The 25,051-nt window shown below is 50.7% G+C and overlaps 5 protein-coding genes across 5 annotated transcripts; 3 read left to right on the top strand and 2 right to left on the bottom strand.

Annotated features, from left to right (window-relative positions):
* Nucleotides 1-142: 142 nt before the first annotated feature.
* Nucleotides 143-1,354, top strand: M436DRAFT_48541 (aspergillopepsin I; the record flags this gene model as incomplete). Its single annotated transcript, XM_013571143.1, has 1 exon — nucleotides 143-1,354. The coding sequence occupies one exon, from the start codon at nucleotides 143-145 to the stop codon at nucleotides 1,352-1,354; it is 1,212 nt and encodes a 403-aa protein (XP_013426597.1).
* Nucleotides 1,355-4,182: 2,828 nt separating this feature from the next.
* M436DRAFT_64544 (uncharacterized protein) lies at nucleotides 4,183-5,102 on the top strand (the record flags this gene model as incomplete). Its single annotated transcript, XM_013571270.1, has 2 exons — nucleotides 4,183-4,770; nucleotides 4,953-5,102. The coding sequence occupies 2 exons, from the start codon at nucleotides 4,183-4,185 to the stop codon at nucleotides 5,100-5,102; spliced, it is 738 nt and encodes a 245-aa protein (XP_013426724.1).
* Nucleotides 5,103-5,531: 429 nt separating this feature from the next.
* M436DRAFT_64545 (uncharacterized protein) lies at nucleotides 5,532-8,337 on the bottom strand (the record flags this gene model as incomplete). Its single annotated transcript, XM_013571271.1, has 4 exons — nucleotides 5,532-7,150; nucleotides 7,203-7,317; nucleotides 7,366-7,518; nucleotides 7,567-8,337. 4 exons carry the CDS (start codon nucleotides 8,335-8,337, stop codon nucleotides 5,532-5,534), a joined length of 2,658 nt encoding a protein of 885 aa, XP_013426725.1.
* A 751-nt stretch (nucleotides 8,338-9,088) lies between these two features.
* Nucleotides 9,089-9,679, bottom strand: M436DRAFT_82652 (50S ribosomal protein L12; the record flags this gene model as incomplete). Its single annotated transcript, XM_013571394.1, has 2 exons — nucleotides 9,089-9,412; nucleotides 9,464-9,679. The coding sequence occupies 2 exons, from the start codon at nucleotides 9,677-9,679 to the stop codon at nucleotides 9,089-9,091; spliced, it is 540 nt and encodes a 179-aa protein (XP_013426848.1).
* Nucleotides 9,680-9,951: 272 nt separating this feature from the next.
* On the top strand, nucleotides 9,952-24,861 carry M436DRAFT_82653 (midasin; the record flags this gene model as incomplete). Its single annotated transcript, XM_013571395.1, has 2 exons — nucleotides 9,952-16,296; nucleotides 16,348-24,861. The coding sequence occupies 2 exons, from the start codon at nucleotides 9,952-9,954 to the stop codon at nucleotides 24,859-24,861; spliced, it is 14,859 nt and encodes a 4,952-aa protein (XP_013426849.1).
* Nucleotides 24,862-25,051: the final 190 nt, after the last annotated feature.

Genomic DNA, 25,051 nt, shown 5'->3' on the forward strand with positions numbered 1-25,051 from the left:
TCCAAAACATCTTCAACGGCGATTTTGGCTGGAAGTACAACGTCTTTGTCGAATGCAAGAACTTAAGTTGAACAGATGTCATGCTCGACTTAACAAGTCGCACTCACTTCTTCCCAGCGTGGGTTGTGGCACTCATTTCAAGATGTTCCTTTCCTCTGTTCTAATCACTACTACAACACTGTACAGCTTGTGCCAGAGTCAACCATTGACCACTGCCGATGTCAAAGGAAAGGCCGTTTTCACCCTGGGACAAATACTCAACTCCAACACAACCACCAAGCCTCCTGCACAAAGACTTCTGCAGGTGTACCAAAAGTATGCGAAAGCAGGAGCATCCGCTCCGAGCCCCGTCCGGAAAGCAGCAGCATCAGCAACAGTGGCAGCCTCGGTCGCGGCATCACCAGAACTTAGTGATGTTTCCTATCTCTGCCCAGTCACTGTAGGAGGCAAGACCTTAAACCTCAACTTCGACACCGGCAGTGCAGATCTCTGGGTTTATTCAAATCTGCAACCATCATCACAGCGATCTGGTCATGCTTACTACAACTCCAACAACGCAAACCTGATGGCTGGCTACAGCTGGGACATCACATATGGGGATGGCTCAGGTGCGAGCGGCAAAGTCTTCGCTGACAAGGTCGTTGTCGGAAGCGCTACCGCAACCTCCCAGGCTGTCGAAGCAGCAACATCTGTCTCGTCTGACATGATTTCGGACATTGAGAGTGACGGCATCCTTGGACTGGCGTTCAGCTCTGTCAACACAGTTTCGCCCAACCAACAAAAGAACTTCTTCGACACCGTCAAACCACAGCTCGCTACGCCTGTCTTCACTGCAGATCTGAAGAAAGGAGCTCCAGGCAGTTACGACTTTGGCTACATTGACTCCGCCAAATATACTGGGAGCATTACATATGTCAATCTCAGCACCACTGGCGGCTTCTGGCAGTTTTCCGCAGGCGGATATGCCATTGGCAGTGGTTCCAAAGTCAGCAAGACTTACAGCTGCGTAGCCGACACAGGCACCAGCCTCTTGCTGCTACCCTCTGATGTTGTCAACGCATACTACAAGCAAGTCAAGGGTGCTGTTTACAGCAACTACCAGGGTGGCTGGGTCTTTTCTTGCAATACAAAGCTGCCAACTTTCACTGCAATCATCGGTAGCAAGCCGTTCATTGTACCAGGTACATACATGAACTATGCAAACCTTGGAAATAACATGTGTTTTGGAGGTATGCAAGCTGATACAGGCATTGGGTTCAGCATTCTGGGGGATGTGTTCTTGAAGAGCCAGTTTGTTGTGTTCTCGCAGGCGGCTGCAAAACCACAGATCGGTTTCGCTGCGAAGAAGCTCTAAGTGAGAAAAACATTCGGTTTGGGAACGAGCAGTCGTTATCGGATTCAGCTGCAGGACAGCTGGTCATTCACTCAATCTATCAATTATACATTGCATTACACATCTAGCAATAATTCTTGTTCTTCATCGCTTGAAGACTCCCCTCCCAAACATCTATCATCCTGGCCACCCATCTATCTTGCTGCATTCCACTGGGTCAAGCTCAATAGACAAGACTCTCTCCTGTGCCATTATCTCCATTCGCCCAGACTCTGCAATCATATCAAAGCCAATACCAAGGCAGAACTCTTGTCATGTCGAAAGTCATGAGCACATATGTTGGAAAAAGTGGTAGATTGATGAAAGTCTTGTACAGTCGATGTCCACGGCAACAGTCATGTGGTCGTCGTGGTCACATCAGAAGGACTGTACGGCTATCTCGTGGGCGAAGAAGTGCTTCGCGTGGAAGACCCAAGTCTAGGCCAGATCACGGAAGCTCAGGGATTGAGTGAAGCCAACAGGTCCTTGAACCAAATCAAAGTACATGTATCCCCTTGCGTCAACATCAAAATCTCATGTGGGCGAAATTGTTGCACATCGACAAAGTATACAAGCTTTTGTAAGGGGATAATGATACGGCTCGAAATTTTATGGACCCTGTTCTCCTCTCTGGGTCAATATTGATCTGCTGTTCATGTTGACACGCTTGTGAGGTGGAGAGGATATCAAGACTTCTCTAGCGAGAGAAGGGAGCAGCGGATGGGTGGAAGTGTGCTTCAGAACACGGTTCGACATGCAAAGTATCAGAGTGTGCTTGAGATAGTAATCTGGACAACGTGATTCAATGGAGACATAGGAAGTCGAATACGATTGTCTAGCAAGCTACCTATAGTAAAACAATGGAAAGGTTGTCCACCGGCGTGGAGTGAGTCTTCGGGAGACTGAATACGGAGTTGGTTGTCGTCCCATGTCCATGATTGACGTGTACGGCATATAAAGTTATTAGACAAAAGCTCTACTCTGCAATGCAAAAGCTCAACACTCTCCTACGATGTATTACAACGTCGAACTGGAGACATACTTCGCCCGGCACGACTAGATATTCAAACAGGACCACGATCATAGCAACGCCAGCACGAAACCACCCGTAGCACCAGATCGGAAACCATGCTCACAAGATAACTAGGTCCATGAGCCCGAATGTGTATCTCTTATCTCACAGAGCTCGACGAAACTTTTGAGGACAACACATACCGCTCATCCCTGACCTCCTTTCCAGGGAGATGGGAGTTCGAGTATCAGATTACTGACCTCCTCTCCTGCTTTCTCTCTTTGCGTCGCCACTTAGTGTTCAGAGCTCACGAAGAACAGAGGGTCCGGGTGAGACATCGAGGTTGCCATAACCCATCGTCAGACGGGAGATGACAATGAAGAGAACTTAGGTAGGTGGTACTGAGAAGGATTTAGAGAGGTATCAGGCTGGTATTTACACTGCTACAGTTCAGTCTTTTCTCATAAATTGAGAGGTGGTGGAGCAGGTTATTCCGTTCAAGTTGAGTATTACATCTCTGCTTGGATGACTTCTCTTCCAGTCGATGCGACCGACATATGGTTTCTTAGCCTGCTTATGGATGTCACAAAGATTGCTAGTTGGTTGAACTGCTAGACTCGCACCTATGAATCCACCGTCGTCACGAGCAATATGGATGTGCAACATGAAAATATACGCATACCAATACAGCAGTTCTTCTTTCGAATCATTTCCGACAAGCGATGATATATAAAGATAGATGACTGCTGCATAAGAAGACTGGAAGACCAGACTCTCCATTTCTTCGAGACTTCATAAAAAGCATTGGAACACAACTCTACCTTGAGTACGATCTTACAACGGCCGAGTTTGTTACACCGGTCGAGACACCTGCTAAGATGCTGAAACACACTGTTGTCGAAGCCTCGCATGCAAACAATACATCCGATAATACTGATAGCGTGACAACACACCCAAGAATCAACCGGGTCTGTGATCCCGCATGCATATCTCCCGTCTCTCGTTTACGATCACTGCACTATGTGCGAGCACAACTTCTTTCATTCGACTCAAATCATGCGAACCCAGGCATTTGCGACATGGATCTGGTCTTCTTCGCTCCTGTTCCATCCCACTACTAAAAACCTGGATTAAAAGTCTACGCTTCTTTTGAAGAGACAACTCAGTCAACATAGAAAGGGTCGGACCCATAACTACTGAGATGAAGTTGAAAATGCGGGAAAGTAGTATCTATACTCTTAGATCCCAGTCTCATTGGTGCATTTGAAATAGCGACAAGAGGTTCTGTATCTTATCTGCATACCATCAAAACTCGTATGGCGGTTTTATCTGCTTGACATAAGGATCATGATGACTATCTATGCCGTTTCTTACACATGTATAGGAGACGCTACTTCCAAACCACATACATTCCTAGAAGCGAGTCGGATCAACATCTTCCTGACAGTTTTGATGAACCTCGAGTGCTTATCGCAAGGAGGACTTTGAGCTGGCATAGGGAAGAGCAAGGTCACAACTCACGATCCCTGGTTTTTTTTTTTGAGCGAAGATCCAGGTCTCTGATTTCCCAAGCAGTGTTGCAACATCTGTAGCAATGCATGACTCAATCCACACCAGCAGGTCCACCTCGAAGGATCAAAGTGCCAAGAGTTTTGCACTCAGGAACACTCCACAGTAATACCGTTAAACGACATCCCGTCATGTTTAACAACAGATGCGCATATCAACAATTCTCTCATTGCCTTCTCATCACCTGTCTTCTCCAAGCAAATTCTTTGCAACAAAAGTCACGGTCAAAATGATAGACTCACCTCTACCCCTCAACATATCCGACCTCATCCTCACAAGCCTTCACTTCCTCTACATCAGCCTGACCACCATTCTCCTCTGCCTCGCCAGCTACATCCCCACCTACTTCTCCATCACCTTCTATATTGCCACCTTGAGCTACCTTTGTCCGCGACCAGCCTTTGACGACTTGTACTGGACCCTGCGCACTTGCCTCTACGGCCTCAGCTTCTTCTTCCACTTTGCTGTGTTGCGCCTTTTTGCACTGCCCTTTGAGTCAAATGATCGTTATGTTGCGCCTAGCACTGCATGGGCTTGTGCTTGGACTGTTGCGTTAGCTCTTGTGGCCACGACTACGGTTTTTGTCGTCGCTGTTGTTGTTTTCAAGCCTTTGCAGTTGCTCGGGTGGTGGCCAGAGGAGAAAGCTACGCAGTCTTGGGTTTACGATTCTTCGAAGCCGAACAATGGTGTAACAGCCCCAATCGTGAGGTTGGAGGTCAAGGATGGTGGTATGATTGGAGGGCTGTGCGAGTGTGTTGACGATGAGGCGGAGGTCACGATTAGGTCTCTATGTGAGGATGTCCCAGCTGGGAAGACGGTAGGAGTATATCGAGCTGGTACTGAGGGCAAGAAGAATGAAGACTTCATCGGGTTTCTTCATGTATTCAGGACTGAAGCAGGCAGCGAACAGAGTCCTGGGAAGAAAGAGGGATGATACCTTATAGAGCAATATGGCATGGATGTATACAATATTTATAAGCCTTAACCAACATCTCCTAGGTTATGCTTATCAACGGCCACAAGTTCAAGGCATGGTTGTTGCTCCCTCTACCCAAGGGCCCAGAACTACTCAAAGGGAAAGAGAAGGTCGAGACTAGTACCTCTACAACTAACATTATGGTGACCGGGGTCTGGAAGTATTCTGTGTAAGAGTTGTATCTCTAGCTTTTTATTGCGACACGAAATGGTATAAACTTGCATCAGCATTCGACGCGCGAGGTCCGAGAAGGTGTTGCAGAGATGAAGGTTCATTGACCTCTTCACCTCGTCATGGCAGCCGGGCCCAATGCACCTCCTTACCCTCCTTGTCCCAAACGTAGTGTAGCTGGAATCGACACACTTCATACCTGAAGCTCTGAGCTTTGTTTGAACACCGGCTTGATAAAATCCTTATATCCAGAGAAGCATTGCGGTTTTATATTCGACTCAAAGGGCGATGTTGAGGTGGGAGGCACTTGTACCTGATGCTCAGTTGTGCTGCGAGATCTGTTTAGCAGACACGGTATAGTATATGAGGTAAGGATCGAATCTGGAATTCAGCATGGATTCAGAATGGACGTTATATCATCTGTGACTACTCTACACCGGCCCTCGTTCCTCACCTATCTCACCATCCACTTCCTCCCTGCCTCTCCTGCCCTCATACAGCAAACCTCTTTCTTCGCCCTCATCCCCTTCCCTCAAAACTCCCCCTCCAACGCCTCTAGTCCTCCCATTCCCAGTCCCGTTCTCATCTCCACTATCCCTACCACCACTCTCATCACCACCGTTAATTACAAACCAAACATCCTTCTTCGTAAGCAATCCCTTCAACACACCTCTATCGCAGAACCCTAGGTAGCGCAACCCCAAGCGTTGGAAGTAATTCACGCATAGTTCGAGACCGCAAGCGGAGTTGAGGGTGATTGGTGTTTGATCCATCCAGGGGCGAAGATCGAGTGTGTGATTCACGTCTGCAAGAGGCTGATGTGAGAAGAAGCATGGTGAGTTTTCGGGAAGGTTGCGGGTCGTGAGGGCCGAGGATAGTGCAAATGACAACTCGGTCCTGGAGATAAAACCTAGTAATACTGCATCTTGAGCGTTTGAGATAACAGGAAACCCTCTGTAACTGTAGTTGTTGAGGAGATTCCGCAGAGAAGCGATTGTATCGCCTTCAGCAGTAATGGAAATCAAATCCTCCGTCCTCGTCATGATTTGCGAAACCGGGATATCAGGAATGGGCCTATCGTCACGATTATCCAGGAAAGGGTATTCGTTAAACGCGATCCACGCTTCGTAGATACCAGCTTTGCCAAGTGCATCTCCCACCCATTTTGCAATCATGACGGCAATCATAATGGGAAGCACATAGGTGAGAGCACCAGTGAGTTCAAACATGATGACAACGATGGAAACGGTCATTCGTGTTGCTCCGGCGAGAGCTGATGCTGCGCCTACAATGGCGTAGGTGCCGGGGGTGATGCAGGGAACGTCGGGTTCGCAGGAGGCGAAAACAATCCACTTAGGATGTTCGCGTTGCCAGACTTCGACAATGAGGCCAATGACGCGGCCGTATAGAGCGCCGATTGTCATGGACGGGAGCAAGATGCCAGCAGGGATCTGAAGACCAAAAGTCAAGGCTGTGAAGAAGAATCCGACGATGGCGGAAATCAGTAGCAGGAAAATGACTCCAGTATTGGCGATTCCGCTTTTGCACAATCCGAGAGGATCAGATTCGATATCTTTGCACTCTGCGAAGAGGTAGTAAACCAGTTCCGAGGCCTGAGCGCGGAGGAAGGTGACAGGGAAAGCGATGACAGAAGTGGCAATGGTGATTATGCAGACCTCCAGAATAGGTTTGCCCTTGAGCGGGTAGCGAGGTGAGTCTCGGAGCGCTGCCAGTCGCATATTCAACTTGATCAATAGACCACCATAAAGGCCTCCAAGCACACCGATGATGGCGTATGCAACCATTTCGAAGCCGTGCCAGCCAGTGTGATAAGTAACAGAGTATGGCACAGTCTTGCCTGTACGGAAGGGATCGACCGCCTTGAGGGTGAAGGCCGCAATCATGGCACACACGAAAGATTGCCACATAGTCTTGTCAGGGAAGTAGTACGAGAGTGACTCCAGACTGAACAGCACACCACCAACGGGTGCACCGAAAGCAACTGATATGCCAGAAGCAGAAGCGGCAGACAAGACTTCACGCTTGCGGGCTATGCTACGTCAACAAGGTCCGCTGATGTATGATGAGCCTTCTCAACATACCTTCGTTGCTGTTGATGCTTTCAAAAGGCTTCATGAACAGATTGGCGCAACAGCAAGCGACATGAACCAGAGGGCCTTCCTTGCCGAGCCATAGACCAGAAGCTACTGCTAGACACTAAGATATATCAGTATGGTGATCTGATGCGGCATGCACTTGACGTACTAGACCGACGGATTTGGTGACCAAGGTCCAGACGCCCATGAAACGACGAATGACGAAGCCTCCAAGCACAGTCTTGATCTCGGGTATACCACTCTGCTTGGCATAAGTCGAAAATCTGGTGACAAGATAGGTAGCGACGGACGCGAACAGGACCTGTAGGTATCAGCTCACAACTCTTTGCATCTCTCGGGCTGCGCATACCGAGTAGGCAAGGTACAAGACAAAGTTGATGATCCAGCTACCAGCACTGGAAGTCACACCTATCCCATGGCTCCACAACTGCCAGTCCGGACATGTCTCGTAGTCTTTTTGACCCCAGCAACAGAAGCCTCTGTTCAGATAGAATTCCCCACCATCTTTGACGTTGCTGCAATAGCCAGCCTTGAGGTCGCCCAACCAGCCACTTGTGATATCAATGGCAGCAGCGATGGTACCAACAGCTACTCCAGTAGCGACCAGTATGATCCAAGTCTGACTGCTATCGGCGAGCAGTTGGAAGTATCCTAGCAGACCGACGGCATTTGATCGTAAGGCGCGTAGTCGTTGTCTTTCTTTTGCGTATTCGAAGATCCAGTCGATAGCAGTCAGGTTGTCGTAGCCGACACGACGACCAGGACCTTCGGCATACCAGTCGAGAGCAGAAGGATCTTTTGCGTCTGTTGCGACGGAGGGAGTGTTGAGGTAGGAGAGGATGGTGGCAGTGGTGGGCTGAACGGGTGAGCGTGAGCTGACACGGCGTTGCTGTAGATGAGACGAGTGGTGGAATGCAGGCGACGGACTGCGGCTTGTGGACAAGGGCGAATGAAGGTGTGCAGACGATGTGCGGAAGTCGGAGCTGAATGAGGTGTGTATGTTCAGGCCACCATCACGGTCATTGTCGATCGGGGACTCGAGATATGGCGACTCGTATGGATTGCGACTGGACTCGGCCTCGACAGCGTCATTGCTGTGGGAGTTCAAAGGTGCTGACATGAGGCATGCGATGCAGCCTGCTAATCAGTCAAGCTGGCATGTTGATGTTGATTAACCCTTGTCGCATCAACTCCATGTTTCTCGTTGCACTGCCGCTTGCGCCCCGCTGTCTCAAGCTCATTCCTGAACCTTCCTATACTCAAGTCCATGATACAACGTGTAAGAGCACTGGTTACATTACAATGCGGACTTTTGAGATCCAAGCGAATTTTATATGCTACAAAAGATGGAGCATATCTTGCCATCCTGAAGACGATCCAAGAGTCTAAGAATTGAGTAAAGGTAGCAGAATGGATGGTCTTGGAGACTGAATTTGTGGATATTTCAAGCAACAACAGATTAACTCAATTTGAGCTCGCAACAACCAACAATACGGTCCGAGACTTCGTCACTAGGTCACAAAAATATAGATCTAAAAGGGTATCATGGCAGATCTGAGCATAACTTACGTGGGCATGCGTCGCCGACCATCTGTTCAGGCATTTGATGGTTGAGGGGATGACCCGGATCAAATGAAGACCGATCCAAGAATGACTTTTTGCAATATGGCCATCCGATTCAACGTCGGGAGCGTATAGAGTCCAACAGAAAATGAGAGTCATCTGACAGAAGGCAGAGACAGATCATATGCTGGATGTAGTAAGGTTTTTGTACACCATTTTGCCCCGAATATACAAGTACATAAAACGCCGTCACATGTATGCCATGTTCGTGTCTGAGAGAGGAAGGAAAAGAAGCCTGACGGAAACGTCTACTCCATGACAACAACGGCACCAAGAGCCTTGAGTGTCTCGACAATCTTCTCACCCTCCTCCTTGGGCACACCCTCCTTCATGAGCTTGGGTGCGCTCTCAACGAACTTCTTACTGTCAACCAGAGACAGACCCAACAGACTCTTGATCTCCTTGATGACCTTGGGCTTGGATCCGGCGTCGAATGACTGGAGCTTGAGGTTGAAGAGAGACTTTTCTTGTGCGGCGGGAGCGGCCTCCTCCTCTTCGACGGCAGCAGGGGCGGCAGGAGCAGCAGCAGATGCGAAACCACCAACGGGCAGGTCGGGAATGTTCAAGCGGGTCTGATGTTTTTATCAGTATGTAGAGTCGAGCGGCGCACGGCTTGTACCAACCTTGAGCGACGAAACAAGGTCAGCAGTCTCGAGGAGGGTCAATTGGCCGATTTGGTCAACGATGGCGGCGATTTTGGGGTTGGTGGGAGCAGCGGCCTCGGTTGATTGCCATCTCCTTGAGAGGAAGGTGTTCTGGGTGGATGAAAGAGAGGCGCGGACGACGGGCGACTGGACGGTGGCGCATCGCCTGAGAACGCGTTGGCAAGAGAGCGACATGGCGGCGGAATATGTGAGAGAGTCGTGGAGGAAGGGAGGTGCGACTGGCGGAAGGGGCGACTGGTGGACTGCTATGCAACTGCAACTGCCTTTGATCTTGTGCTTCAAAGTGTTCCTTCCTCAGATTTCCCACGCTGGCGGCCCGTGCGCTGCATTTGCGGCGAAGGCAAGAACCTCCGAAGCTTTGAATCTTGAACATTATTTCCAGTTCAAGAACTTTTTTCGATTCTGCAACAGATTCTCACAAATTAGTCCATTTTTGTGCCGCCAGAATGGACGTCTCGTGGGAAACACACAACCTGGCATCACGCGCCTCACAGCTACCCAACGAGCTTGCTGAAGCGTTACGAAAGGGCGACGGCGCATACTTTCTCGCCCAACTGAGCAGAGCCGCTCTCGACAGACGATACACCGATTTTCTTTTGATTCACGCCGATTCACTCATCCCGCACTGTTGCGCCGAGTTCCAATCCTCCCCCGACTACGTCTCTGTCGTCGCCGCATACGCTCGTCTCGTCTCGCTCGCTCCTCACATTTCCGAATACGCCGAGCGCTACCTTAGTTCGCATAATGTCGATAGCATCTCCGACTCCAATCTATTCACAACCGAATACTTCTTTGCCCTGATCCGTTTGTTGCGATTCGATCGCCAGACCTTTGCAAAATTTGTGCCTTTCTCACGGATACACCAATTACTCGACCACAATGCTCGTGCTCTGCGTTATCTTGCTGTCCGTGTGCTATGTCTGTATCTGAGCGCCGCAGATGCTGCTCTACAGGACATGACCAACAAGTACCTCGCAAACGATGCTGGATCCCAGGACTTGATCGCTCCGTTAGGCTCATGGGAGGACAAGGAGATCGATTACCGCCTTCTCACTCTGTGGGAGGAGCGACGCCAAAAGAATCTGGAGAAAGAGAGGGAAGCTTTACAACAAGAACGTGCTGCCTACTTGGATGCTGGAACCGCTCCTAGACAGGCCGTCGTCTTCCCAGCCAATCTTTTCCACCCTTCGACAGCATGCATCTCTGGTGTCTTGCTGCCTCGCGGTGCTGCCCCTACAGACGCGTCGACAAATTCAATAGTCGACACTCCCACCACAGCCGCAAATCTGCGCGAGCTGGCCACCTCGCTGAAGGTACCTAACCCGGTACTGTTGACAGGTCTTGCTGGCTCTGGAAAGACACTACTGGTCCGCCATGCTGCACGTCAGCTCAACAAGCTGAAGTCGATGGTCACACTACACTTGAACGAGCAGAGCGATGCGAAGCTGCTCATCGGAATGTACACAACCGGCAAGAACCCTGGATCTTTTGTCTGGCAGGCTGGTGTCTTGACGACTGCCGTACTCGAGGGTCGCTGGGTGTTCATTGAGGACCTGGACCGCGCCCCGAACGATATCATCAGCACCTTGCTACCCTTGATCGAGAGAAACGAACTTGTGATTCCTAGCAGAGGGCAAACGATACACGCAGCCCGAGGCTTCCGCATTATCGCTACCATGCGCACGTCTCTGTCGAACAGTGGCCACGAGACCAAGCCTGCCTACAACTTGCTAGGTGCTCGCCACTGGAGGTCAGTACACGTGAGTATGCTGCCATCAGAGGAGTTGAAGCAAGTAGTCGTTGGACTCTTTCCATCACTGCACGAGTTCGCCTCACAATTCGTTACAGTCTTTCAGAATCTGCAACTACTCAAGCAACAAGCACATCTTGCAAGTCGTAGCAGGACCGGTCTGATGCGTGAGGTCAATCCCAGAGATCTGCTCAAATGGTGTGCCAGAGTTGCGCTTATGCTTGGAGACAGGCCTAACATGACTGCTGGTGAGCTTGATCAGATCTTCCTAGATGCTGTTGACTGTTTTGCCGGTGCTTTGCCTGAGGGTACAGCTTACACTGCTTTGACTTCCTGCATCGCTGAGAACCTGCAAATCGATCCTCAACGCTGCCAACATTTGCTAGGAGAGAGGACTATCATTCACAAGGAGGAACCCTCACGAGTCACAATCGGTCGATCAGTCTTTTCTCGTCAACAACGGAAGAGTCTCGCTGGTCCTACTGGCAAACGCGCCTTCTCAACGAACGCACACACTCTCCGTCTACTTGATCGCGTTGCTGTAGCTGTTTCCCAGAAGGAGCCTCTTCTCTTGGTTGGTGAGACAGGTACTGGTAAGACTACCAGCATTCAGCATCTTGCAGACCAACTCGGCAAGAAGCTTGTTCCTTTCAACTTGTCGCAACAGAGCGAGAGTGGTGACCTGCTTGGTGGCTTCAAGCCCGTCAATGCTCGATCCATCATCGTACCCTTGAAAGAGGAATTCGATGATCTGTTTTCTGCTAGTTTCTCATACAAGCGAAATGCCCAGTTCATCGATATGCTCAACAAGTGTATGGGTAAGCAGCAATGGGTTCGTGTATGCAAACTCTGGAATACAGCTCTCGGTATGGTAGAACAACAAAGAGTCGCTGCACTGCAAGCTGGAACCAGATCTCCCTCAAGAAACGCTGAGAACCCTGCCAAGAAGCGCAAGGTTGAGCCAGCCATGACTGCTGTTCTTAGCGGAAGATGGGACAAATTTGCTTTGGAAGTCAAGAGCCTGGAAAACCGTCTCTCTGCTGGCCAGGAGGCGTTCGCTTTTGCCTTTGTCGAGGGAAATATCGTAAAGGCAGTCCGGAATGGTGATTGGGTACTTCTTGATGAGATCAACCTTGCTTCGCCGGATACGTTAGAGGCACTGGCCGATTTGTTCGATGTCAGCTCTCCGTCTCTTATGCTGAGTGAGGCTGGCAGTGTCGAGGTCATCAAAGCTCATCCTCAATTCAGAGTCTTTGCTGCTATGAATCCTGCCACTGATGTAGGTAAAAAGGACTTGCCTCTCGGCATCCGTTCGAGATTCACCGAACTCTACGTCGAGAGCCCTGATCGTGACTATCAAAGTCTGCGAAATATCGTTCAAGCCTACCTTGGTCAAGAAGCAGTTTTGGACAGATCCATCGCTTCGGACGTGGCCAAGCTACATCAAGCGACGCAGAAACTGAATGAAGAGAACTTGCTGGTCGACGGTGCTGGCCAGAAGCCGCATTTCAGTTTGAGGACACTTACACGTGCTTTGATCTACGCGAAGGATGTCTCACCGCTGTGCTCGATCCGCAGAGCTGTTGCGGAGGGTATCCAGATGAGTTTCTTGACCTTACTCGACAAGGAATCTGAAGCTCGTCTGTTGCCGCTGATTCACCAGCACATGTTTGGCAAGCTTGCAAACGCTGCAGCCGAGCTCAAGAAGCCCTTCCGTGAACCTCAAGATGGACACACCTATGTCAAGGATGGAGCTTACTGGCTCAGACAAGGCAACTTCGCAGTTCACGACCAGCCACACTACATCATTACTCCTTTCATCCGCCGCAACCTCGATAACCTGATTCGTGCCTCCTTCACCCGCCGCTTCCCTGTCTTGATTCAAGGCCCTACCTCTGCCGGAAAGACCAGTATGATTGAGTACCTCGCCAACAAATCTGGAAACAAGTTTGTCAGAATCAACAATCACGAGCACACTGACTTGCAAGAGTACTTGGGCACATACGTGTCTGGCTCCGACGGTCGTTTGCAGTTTCAGGAAGGTGTCTTGGTCAAGGCTCTGAGAGAAGGTCACTGGATTGTGCTCGACGAATTGAACTTGGCACCCACTGATGTTCTCGAAGCGCTGAACAGACTTCTCGATGACAACAGAGAGCTGCTCATTCCGGAGACCCAGGAAACCGTGCGCCCGCATGAGAATTTCATGCTTTTCGCCACCCAAAATCCTGCTGGTCTGTATGGCGGCCGTAAGGTTCTTTCCCGTGCTTTCCGCAACCGTTTTCTTGAACTTCACTTCGACGATATTCCGGTCGAGGAGCTCCATACGATTCTTCAACGCCGCACACAAATTCCAGATACATGGTGCAAGCGCATAGTCAGTGTGTACAGAGAACTCTCGGTCTTGCGTCAGGAGAATCGCTTGTTCGAGCAGAAGTCTTTTGCAACGCTTCGTGACTTGTTCAGATGGGCCTTGAGAAAGGCTGACACCATCGAAGAGCTTGCTGTTAATGGTTTCCTACTTCTTGCCGAGAGGGTTCGCAAGCCTGAGGAGCGTGAGGCTGTCAAAAAGGTTATCGAGAAGGTTCTGGGCCAGAAAGGTCCCAAGGTCTCGATCGACACCACTGCCCTATATGGCGTCCAATCTCCTCTGCTGCAGTCGTACCTCACTCAGGCTGGCTCGAAGGGTGTCGTCTGGACAAACGCTATGCGCAGACTATACGTCCTGGTCGCGACTGCTCTTCAGAACAATGAGCCAGTCTTGCTGGTTGGTGAGACTGGTTGCGGTAAAACAACGGTCGTTCAAATGCTCGCCGATGCCATCCAGAAGGAACTGCATATCGTCAATGCACACCAGAATACCGAGACAGGTGATCTGATCGGTGCTCAGAGACCTCTCAGAAACAGAGCGGCCATGGAGCAGCAGGTCCGTGAGATGCTTGTGTCGCTCCCTCATGACGAAATTCAAGAAGCTGCACCTACATCTAGCCTGGATGAGCTGCTTGTCACTTACGATCAAGTCAAGGCCAATGCTGACTTGAGTGATCCTTACACGGCGCAGATCTACCAAGCCATCGACGCGAATCGTCCACGTCTGAAGGCTTTGTTCGAGTGGGCCGATGGTTCCCTTGTTCATGCGATGAAGACTGGCCAATACTTCTTGCTTGACGAGATCTCACTCGCAGACGATTCGGTCCTCGAGCGCTTGAACAGTGTGCTCGAACCCTCGAGAGAGATGCTTCTTGCTGAAAAGGGATCGCTTGACTCTTTTGTCAAGGCACAGCCTGGTTTCCAGTTCTTTGCTACCATGAATCCTGGTGGCGACTACGGTAAGAGAGAACTGTCACCTGCTCTGCGTAATCGTTTCACTGAGATCTGGGTCCCCGCGTTGTCTGATATCGAGGACGTCCTGCAAATCATTCGTTCTAAGCTCAAGGACCACGCAGCACCTTATGCAAATGTGCTTGTTGAGTTTGCTCAGTGGTTCAACCAGCGATACAATACCTCGGCTGCATCTTCAATCTCCATTCGTGACACTCTTGCTTGGGTGGAGTTTGTCAACCGCCAGCCTCATCGCGATCCTGTCTTCTCCATCATTCATGGTGCTGCTATGGTCTACATTGACACCCTCGGAGCCAATCCTGCTGCACTGCTCGCGATCAACCCAGGCACTGTAAACTACGAAAGAATGCAGTGTCTTGATGAGTTGAGTAAACTCATCAAGGCCGACGCATCTGCAGTATACAACACGCCAATCCACGTCGAGGTCACGGACGAGGCTCTGGAACTCGGTGCTTTCTCTATTCCGGTCATCACTAAGGGCAACGAGCCTGGATTTACCTTCCTGGCCCCGACTACCAGGTCCAACGCCATGCGTGTCATCCGTGCTCTTCAACTCACTAAGCCCGTTCTTCTCGAAGGCAATCCCGGTGTTGGAAAGACCACTCTGGTCACTGCTCTGTCACAAGCAATTGGCATGCCTTTGACGCGTATCAACTTGTCAGAGCAGACCGACTTGATGGATCTCTTCGGTTCCGATGTTCCTGTTGAAGGAGCCGAAGCTGGCACATTCGCCTGGCGTGACGCACCGTTCCTCCGAGCCATGAAGAATGGCGAGTGGGTGTTGCTCGATGAGATGAACCTTGCCTCTCAGTCTGTGCTGGAAGGTTTGAACGCTTGTCTCGATCACAGAGGTGAGGTTTACATCTCTGAATTAGACCAAACCTTCCGTCGCCATTCAGACTTCAGGCTGTTCGCCGCACAGAACCCTCATCATCAAGGCGGCGGTCGTAAAGGTCTGCCAGCCTCTTTCGTCAACCGCTTCACTGTTGTCTACGCAGATGTCTTCAGCCCTGCTGATCTTGTACTTATCTGTCAGAAGTCGTTCTCCAGCTACGACGCAGACAAGATCGCTCCCATTGTCTCCTTCATTGACCAGTTGGACATTGAGACTCAGCGCCGAAAGATTGGTTCGCTTGGTGGACCTTGGGAGTTCAACTTGCGTGATACATTGCGTTGGCTGAACTTGATCACGGCCGAGCAAGGTCTGCTGAAAGGAGGTGAGGTGGACGACTTCTTCTCCACCATCATCTCACAGCGTTTCCGTACTCCTATGGATAGAGCACTTGTGACACAACTTTTCCAAAGCGTTCTACCTGACGCTCCTGTCACTCACAGCATGTTCCATAACATTGGGCCTAAGCATTTCCAAGTTGGCTTGGGAATGTTGCAGAGAAACGCTCACCTCGCAAGGGTTGGTGCTGATCACCAATACTTTGACTTCAAGCCTCATCTTCGAGTTTTGGAGTCTGTCATGGTTGCTGTTCAGAAGAGATGGCCAGTCCTGCTTGTCGGACCCTCTGGTTCAGGCAAGACTGCTATTCTGGAGAAGCTTGCAGCAGTTCTTGGTGTCGACATGACCACCTTTTCCATGAACGCCGACGTTGACTCCATGGACCTGGTCGGTGGCTACGAACAGTCAGAGCCTCAGCGTGCCATCCACAACTTCCTGGAGAAACTTCGCACGTTCGCAGCCCTGCAGACTGTTCGTTGTCTTGGCCTCGATGCAAACAAGTCTGCACTCGAAACATTGCAGCGTCTCCGACAATTGGCATCCAAGGCAGACACGAGTCTCGTTACTACAGGCCGTAATGAAGTCACTCTTGAGGTCGCTCATCTGCTCCAGAACTTCATCACAGTCGCTCAATCATCTGGTACTGTCTCGTCAAACACTTTTATGATTGATGTTCCTGAGGCAGAGTCTCTGCTCGAGCAAGTCAACGTCCTGATTTCTAAGCCTACGGCCATCAGTCGAGCTCAATTTGAGTGGATGGATGGTATGCTTGTACAAGCATTGGAGCGTGGAGAGTGGCTGGTGCTGGACAATGCCAATCTTTGCAGTCCTGCCGTCTTAGACAGACTGAACTCTTTGCTCGAGCCTAACGGCACGCTCATCATCAACGAGAACACTGACGCTTCCGGACAAGCTCGCGTCATTGTACCTCATCCCAACTTCAGAATCTTCTTCACCATGGACCCCAGATATGGTGAGCTGTCTAGAGCGTTGCGCAACAGAGCTGTCGAATTGTTTCTCCTGTCACCCACTGCAAGCTCTGAGCACTCTTCAAGCTTGGAATTCTCATCCGAGTCCAGTCTTCACAGATTCCGCAACACAGAGGTTCTCGAAAATATCGATCTCGAGAGTGCCTTGACACCGCACATTGCACAAACCGTCATGGAGAGTCTGTCGTATCAAGACAGTCCCATAATGTCTCATTTCATGGCTGGCCTGGAAGCTGGGCTCTACCAGACTCCGAGCAAAGTACTCGAAAGCAGCAAGAGTGTTCAGTTCAAGTTCAAGACTCTGCACTCTTCTCAAGATGTCAATCAAATCGTGCCTGATGTTGCCGATTCTGCTATCCAGCCTTTCCATCCACTCAACAATGTCGCACTTGCCCGTTGTAACCTTGTGCCGACTGAATGGGCTGCTGCTCTTTACGAGCTGGAGTGGGATATCCATTCCATGCAAATCGCGCTTGACGGCGCCAGAAATCGCGACGTGCCCAAGCGTGAGCAAACAAGGCTCCAGCGATCTGCCCTTGGACAGGGCCCAAAGCAAAAGCACTTCACCAGCAATGTATTTGGCCTTCTTACTGGTGCAGTGGATGTGTGGTCGAGATTCCTTGATACCGCCGTCTCTGCAAAGCAGCAGGGTCAGCTTGTCGAACAGTATCCTGTGGACACTTTCAAGCCATGGAGAAGATACTGGTGGGAGTTCTTCAACTTGGTGGATTCTGTCGAGGTTGAGGAGGCGGTGTTCAAGGCATACATTGAGATTGGTATCCGTCTTGAACAAAGCCATGGCATAGAATTTGCCGCTCGCTTTGCTCCAGGAGGTGCTCAAAACGCTGAACGATTTAGCTCATACTTTGTTCTGCCTTTGGACCGAGCATTCTCTCCAGACAACAAGGGTGCGTCTATGACTGCTCTGTGGACAGTCATGAGACCCAAGACTGCACGTACTTTCCAGCAGTTGCAGGACATCATCGGACTCGAAGCCATGGCAGACAAATTCGACATCTTCGCAAGAAGACTTGACGCTCCTCTTGACCAGCTCCTACAGCTGCAGCAAGCGTTCGGCAAAGCTCTAGCTCTCGTCTTGGATGGCTCTGAAGAGGCACCTGCTCTCATTGCTAGTCTCAAGGAGGCTATGTCTGCTTTCAGCACTGAGGAGACCGCGATCGCACATGTTCTGCCTCACTTCAAGCAGCAATTCGAAGGTATTGCTCAAACCTTCGATCTTCTGTACGGCAAAGACATGTCTCAATACCCTCAGTCAGGAATCTTTGGTGCATTTGCTGGCAAGAAGCTGAGCGAACAGTTACAGAAACAGTTGCAGCGCGTCAAATTCCTTGCTTACAGACCTACCAAGTCTATCTCTACCCAGCAAGGTGACATTTTTGAGCCGATCGGTAAACATGTGGGGTACTATAGCGACGACCAGAAACCTTTGGCCCTCGAGACCAACCTTCATCAGCATGTTCTTGCTGGTCTCGACCACATCGATGAAGTGCCTTTGAGCAAATTGGACTTGCTCAGAACAGAAGCTCAAATCATGGCCCAGGTCATCACAAGCAATACTCATGATCTGGAAGCCAACTACATTCACGTCTTGGACGGACATCTTACTGTTCTGGCAGATGTACTCTTGCGTTCCTTGCGTGAGGTATCCCGTGCAAAGGATATCAGACAAGCTGACTGGCAACCCTGGATCGATTGGGCTTCCGAAGCCTTCAGCTCGGGCAAGATCACCGCTGCTCCATCCATGGCTTCAGCACAGGATGCTGCTAGTATCTGCAAGCTTTACCTTGATCCTCTGGTTGTCTACCTTGTCGATGCTTCTGCAGCACGCTCGACAGACCCAGCTATCTCTGCCAGAGCTTGGTTGAGATTTGCTCTTGGATGCATGTCGCTGTACGTCACCAGCAAGCCTTCCGACCCTGCGCTACGCCCCATGCTTGACAGACAGATTTTCCGTAAGACGTTCGCCGACTTGCAAACCAAGCTCGCGGCCTTGCAACGTTTTGCTGATGCAACTGGTCTTTACTCTTCGTTACGCACTGCTCTGGTCCACCAAGATATCACTGATCTTGGTCAGGAGCCCAGCGTCCAAGACATTGCCAGACCAACCGTGTCGGAAATCACTAAGCTGCAAGGTGAACTCAATGCTTTGCAAAGAGCCTTGGCTCCTCTGTACAATGCTTCCGAGGATATGCTTGTAGGCTTCGCCAAGGATGCTGTCTTGCGTCAAAACGTCAGACAAGTCAAGGCCCGTCTCAGCGATGGTTACCGTGCCTACGCCGATATCACTGGACCTGTCATGGGCTTCTTGCACTGTCTCGAAGTTGGTTTCGCGCTTGCAAACCTCGTTCTTGAAGATGATGTCAAGATGGACAACACAGTCGACATCAAGCACTTCTCGCCTCTCACTGGAGCACTGCCCAACTACGTTCAGAAGGCCACTGCCATCACTGCTGTTATGCAGTCACCTCATCACAACAATGTCAGGATGCATGCCTTGAACTCTTTTGCTACCATGAGTCACATCATGCCTGAGACTTCCCTCTCATCCTGGGACGCTGTCTTTGACATCTTTGACTCCATGTACCAGCAGTGGCATACTGAGCTGCAGAACAACCAGCAGCAAAATGCTGCCGACCACAGTTTGTACACCCACCGCGGTGATGAAGAAGCAGAAGAGGAAGCAGACCAAGCTGAACTCGAAGAGCTCTTCCCCGAGTATGATAACGTGGATGGTACCGACACTAAGAGCAAGTCGGGCGCACCCCAGAAGATGCAGGCTCTAGCCCCAGGTCTTGCTACTGTGATGGCCGAGATCTTCAAAAAGGACGACACCAGCGAGGACGACCTGCTCGCACTTGTCAAGAAGTCAGCATCTCTGCTCGGCAAAGAGTCTTACGAACAGACTATCGAGAGCATCGACGGTTCAAGCGGTGTTCTTACTCCTCTGCTTGTCCTTATTTTGCATGAGAAAACCCAGATGCTCAATGGTTCTGGGTTCAAGAAGAACCTGTACAATATCTACACAGAATCCAACCTCGCTGAAGCTGACAAGCTCATCGTCTTGATCAGAAAGGTGCAAGCTAGATTCATAGAGATTCAGCTAGTGTGGCCTGAACACGCTACCCTTGCTGATGTCCTGCGCGTTTGCGATGAGCTTCTGGAATTTGCCCATACTGATCCTATCGCCAAGATCATGCTCAAGGTCGAGAAGCTACATTCTCACATTCACGAGTGGCAGGTTGTTGCCAGCAGAGAGTACAGTGCAGCTGCGCTCTTCGACAGCATCACCGCCCTGATCGTCAGTTGGAGACAACTCGAATTGTCCACTTGGTCAAGATTGCTTGACATGGAAGTCATTAAATGTAACGAGGATGCGAAGAGTTGGTTCTACATCGCTTACGAGAACATCGTCGTTGTACCATTGACTATTGGTGAGACTGAGACTGAGATGAAGAACCACGTTACCGAGCTCATCAAGACACTGTATGGCTTCTTCACTACAACCGGTTTCGGTCAGTTTAGCGCTCGCTTGAGGATGCTGGCCAACTTCCGTGAGTACATCAAGACTCGCGCAGCAATCTTCCCTCCTTTGAGCATTCTGCACACTGCTCTGGCGAATTTCATCGCCTATATGGCACGCTACGAGCCTCTGGTTCAACAAGCTCTAGATGCTGGCAGACAAAAGCTCGAGAAAGACGTGAAGAATCTCATCCAACTTGCTAGCTGGAAAGACACGAATATCAATGCGTTGAGACAGAGCGCCAAGGCCTCTCATACGAAGCTCTACAGAGTCGTTCGCAAGTTCAGGGATCTGCTCTCCCAACCCGCTCAAAGCATTGTCTCGGCTGGACTGCCTGATGTCGTGTTCTCAGAGACACCCACCGCCGCTGGCTTCCGCAAGACTGAGGTTCCTGTCGATCCCAAGGCATCAGCTATCTGTACTGAAGTGGTGCCAAAGTGGAATGAACGACCTGCTCGTTTCAAGAACACTGCTACCACTTTGACGGTCATGCAATCCAAGGGCGCTATCAAACCTGAGCACATTGATTGTGCTTCTGAGATCAACACGTGGCTATCTGACACCGAATCGATCGCTGCACAGCTTCGCAAAGCCACACCGACAACTTTGACAGAGGAGAACACGGAGACTGTCAAGCACCTCAAGAACCGCAAGCGTAAGCTCTTCGCCGATGTGCTCAAGGAACTCAGAAACATGGGCTTCAAGAGCAATATGACAAGTGATGTGCTGGCCAGACAAGACTCTTTGCAAGCTGTATTGGCTGCTATCCCTGTCATGGACGAGGATCTGGCGGAGAGTTATCTGCATCGTCTGCTATACCTCATGCCCTTAGTCAGAGAGGCTGCTAGAGAACATAATGACGATCTCACTGGTGCTGAAATTGCGAGATCTGTTGCCCTTTGCGAAAGTATGCTGCAGGTCCTTATTCAACAGAGAACTGTCCTTGGATCTGTCGTTGAAGGTCAAAAGACCTTGGAGACCCTGCTCATCCAAGCTCAGAACCTTTGGGGTAATGGCAAGCTTGAGTTTAGTGCTAAGAAGAAGCAGAGCTATGATGTTGTCACTGCTATTGCTTGCTTGCCTGTCATCATCAAGTCTGCTGCACGCATTGTTGCTTCCCAGGCTGAGCTCGGTACGCTTGGCTGCAGCGATGTTATCAAGACTTTGAATCAATGGGCCGTGAAGTTCGAAAGCTTCAAGACACAGTGGCAGAATCTTGCTGTTCTTCCTGCTGGTATTACCAGCGATCACCATACCAAGGTCATTACGGACAGCGAGATTGCTATGGGAGAACTGCATAACGAACTCACTGTTTGCATTGAACAGCATCCTTATCTCGGAGCTGCTCTCAGACAGCTTCAGCTCTGGGCAGAAGCCAGCGACAGCACTTCCAAGTCAAAGAAGATCTCACGCAAGACTTCTATCAAAATTCATGAGTTTGGACAAGCAGCCTGCGACTTGGTCGACTCTATCCTGGGTTCCGTCCAGGATATTGAGAAGCCGCTCAGCCAGCTTCCCGTGTCAGCGGAAGATCCCAACTGGGTCCTTCATGAGAGCCAGAATCTGTCTCTTGCAGCCAAGACTCTTCGTCTTCCTCACGTCACTACTCGTATGCAAGAGCTTATCCTGCAAGTATCTCAGCTTGATACCAATCTCGATGTTGCAGCTGCGGTTGTTCACTCTTTCGTTCCATTCATTGCTCAGTACAACAACCTTGCTGTCTATCTGTCTTCTCGTCTTGAGAATCTTCACGCAGCTCTTGGCCAAATGTCCTTCCGTCTTGCAAAGATCTTCGTTCAACTCTCCAAGGAGGGCTTCTGCACTCCTCCTGAGAAGTCAAATGATCAGAACAAGGGCGATGATAAACTCGAAGGCGGCACTGGTCTGGGTTCTGGAGAAGGCGCTGAGGATATCTCGAAAGATATCGAAGATGACGAGGACCTTGGCGAACTTGCACAAGAAAAGGACGACCGTGACGACAAGGATGAGATCGAAGACGAGAAAGATGCTGTCGATATGGGCGATCAAGAAATGGAAGGTCAAATGGGCGACGCAGAAGAAAAGGACGACGAAGAAGGAAGTGACAAGGAAGACGAAGGTGAAGACGAGATGGAAGATGAAGTTGGTGATGTCGATGATCTTGGCCCATCCACCGTCGACGAAAAGATGTGGGATGATGGTGGTAAAGACGAGGACAACAAGGACAAGGAAGGTGAAAACAATGCCGGCACTGAAGATCAGAATGAGATGACTGCTGCCGACGGTGAAGAGAAGGATGAAAAGGAGAAGAAAGAGAATGATGATGATGCTGAGGAAGAGGAGGATGAAGGCGAGCAGCAGGGTGCTGATGAGACTGAGAATGGTCCTCCTGACGAAAGCGAGAAAACCGATCCTCACCTGGAGGAGCAGGATAATCTTGACCTACCTGACGATATCGACATGGACGGCAAGTCTGAAGATGGCGATGAGTCGGGTATGGAAGACATGGGTGACCTTGATCCCATGGACCAGGACCTGCCTGAACCGGAAGGCGAACAAGAAGGCGAGATCGACGACCCAAGCAAGGAGGAAGATGTCTCACCTGAAGACGAAATTCCCGCCGACCTCGATGCTCAACAGGAGGAAGCCGACGAGAACGCTGACGAGGATGGTCAAGACAAGACCAACGAAGCCGGTGAAGATGCTGAGAAGCCTGAAGAGGAAGAAGAAGCCCAAGAGGATCAAGACATGCTCCAAGACAACCGCAAGGATGACACTAACGCTGCCGATGAGATTGCGCCCAGCGAAGCCCAAGGTGCCGGTCTCGATGACCAGGAACCTCAAGACGACAACAAAGACAACGACGCAGGTGCCGCCCAACGGGAGTCTGGCGAGCAAGGTGCCCAGCAAGAACAGCAACAGCAAGCAGGAGCCGAAGGCGAGCGAGGCGTCGCCGAAAACTCTGCCGCCGCCGCCAACGAGGAAAAGACCGAGGACAAGCAAGAGTCTCTTCCGTACAAGAAAATTGGCGATGCACTCGAGAAATGGTACAAGCAGCAGAAGCAGATCCAAGATGCTCAAGCCGACCAGGGGGAACGCAAAGAACAACCTCCGGCCGATGTCGACATGAACGATGCTGAGTTTGAGCATTTGCAGAATGAAGCCGAGGAATCTGATGCTCAGGCTCTTGGTGCCGCTAACGAGGATCAAGCCAAGGCTATTGATGAAGAGGCTGGCGTCTCGACCAATGACAAGGAACAGAGAGAGGACTTCATGCCTGAAGATGAAGAGGAAGGTGAAGCCTACCGTCCAGACGAGGATGTGGATATGGGCGACCGCGAGGAAGACGACAAGCAAGATCCCGAAGGCGGCGCCGACAACATTCCCAACGCCTTCGTCGGAGAAGCACAATCCCGCGAGGATGCCATCGATCAAGACGGCCCCGAAGCCCAAGAAGACAACGACGACGAGATTGAAGAAGTCGATCATCAACTCGAATCCGCTCACATCTCGTCCATGTCCGACTTGCCTTCCCTCTCTCTCGATGACGCCAGAGCACTCTACAACACCCACGAGTCCTCTACCCGTAACCTTTCCTTGTTGCTGGCCGAACACCTGCGCTTGCTGCTCACACCCACGCACGCCACAAAGATGCGTGGTGATTACCGCACCGGCAAGCGCCTGAACATCAAACGCATCATCCCTTACATCGCATCCTCGTACCGCCGCGACAAGATTTGGATGCGCCGCTCCGTGCCCTCGAAGCGCCAATACCAGATCATGCTCGCCATCGACGATTCGCAGTCGATGGCAGAGGGTGGAGCTCAAACCCTTGCCTTCGACACTATGGCCCTCCTCGCTCGTGCCCTCTCCATCCTCGAAGCCGGCGAATTGTGCATCCTCGGTTTCGGTGAGGGTGTCAGCGTCAAATTGCCTTTCGAGACACCATTCACAGCCGAAGCTGGCGCGAACGTGATCAGAGGGTTCAACTTTGAGCAAACGAGGACGAATGTCAAGACACTTGTTGCTGAGTCGCTTGAGCTGTTCAGGGCGGCTAGACTCAGGGCTCAAGGTGCGAGCTCAGAGTTGTGGCAGTTGCAGTTGATTGTCAGTGATGGTGTGTGCGAGGACCACAATGGTATCAGGTCGCTGGTTAGGCAAGCGCATGAAGAGAGGATTATGATGGTATTCGTCATTGTTGATGCCACCGCCACTGCACCCTCTTACTCAGCCGCACCTTCTACTGCTGTTTCAGGCACTGCTACTCCTGCTGCCCTCTCCACCGCTGATCCTGCTGGAACTCAAGCACAGGCGAAGACAAAGAAGCCGAGCAGTATCTTGGACCTTCAAACCGCTGAATTCGTCAAAGATCCCAATACTGGAGAGATGAGCGTGAGGACGGTCAAGTATTTGGACTCGTTCCCCTTTGGATATTATTTGGTGGTCAGGGATGTTAGGGAGTTGCCTGGTGTGCTTGCTGGTGCGTTGAGGCAGTGGTTTGCTGAGGTTGTTGAGACTCAGGGATAGATATGAGAGAGAAGCGTGTAGGGAGGACGAACGGGGAAGGATGTTTCTCTGTGTTGGGGGAGTTCTGGTTGTTTGTGGTTTTGGTATGTAAAAGTGCTCGATTTGTTTTACAGAATATTTGTGTGTCCCATTGTGAAGCTCAATATGTGTGCAGTGAAAACTCTCGATCAGGTCACGCTGGAAAAATCTT

The sequence above is a fragment of the Aureobasidium namibiae genome, assembly GCF_000721765.1.
Source record: "Aureobasidium namibiae CBS 147.97 unplaced genomic scaffold scaffold_10, whole genome shotgun sequence".
Lineage (NCBI taxonomy): Eukaryota > Fungi > Ascomycota > Dothideomycetes > Dothideales > Saccotheciaceae > Aureobasidium > Aureobasidium namibiae.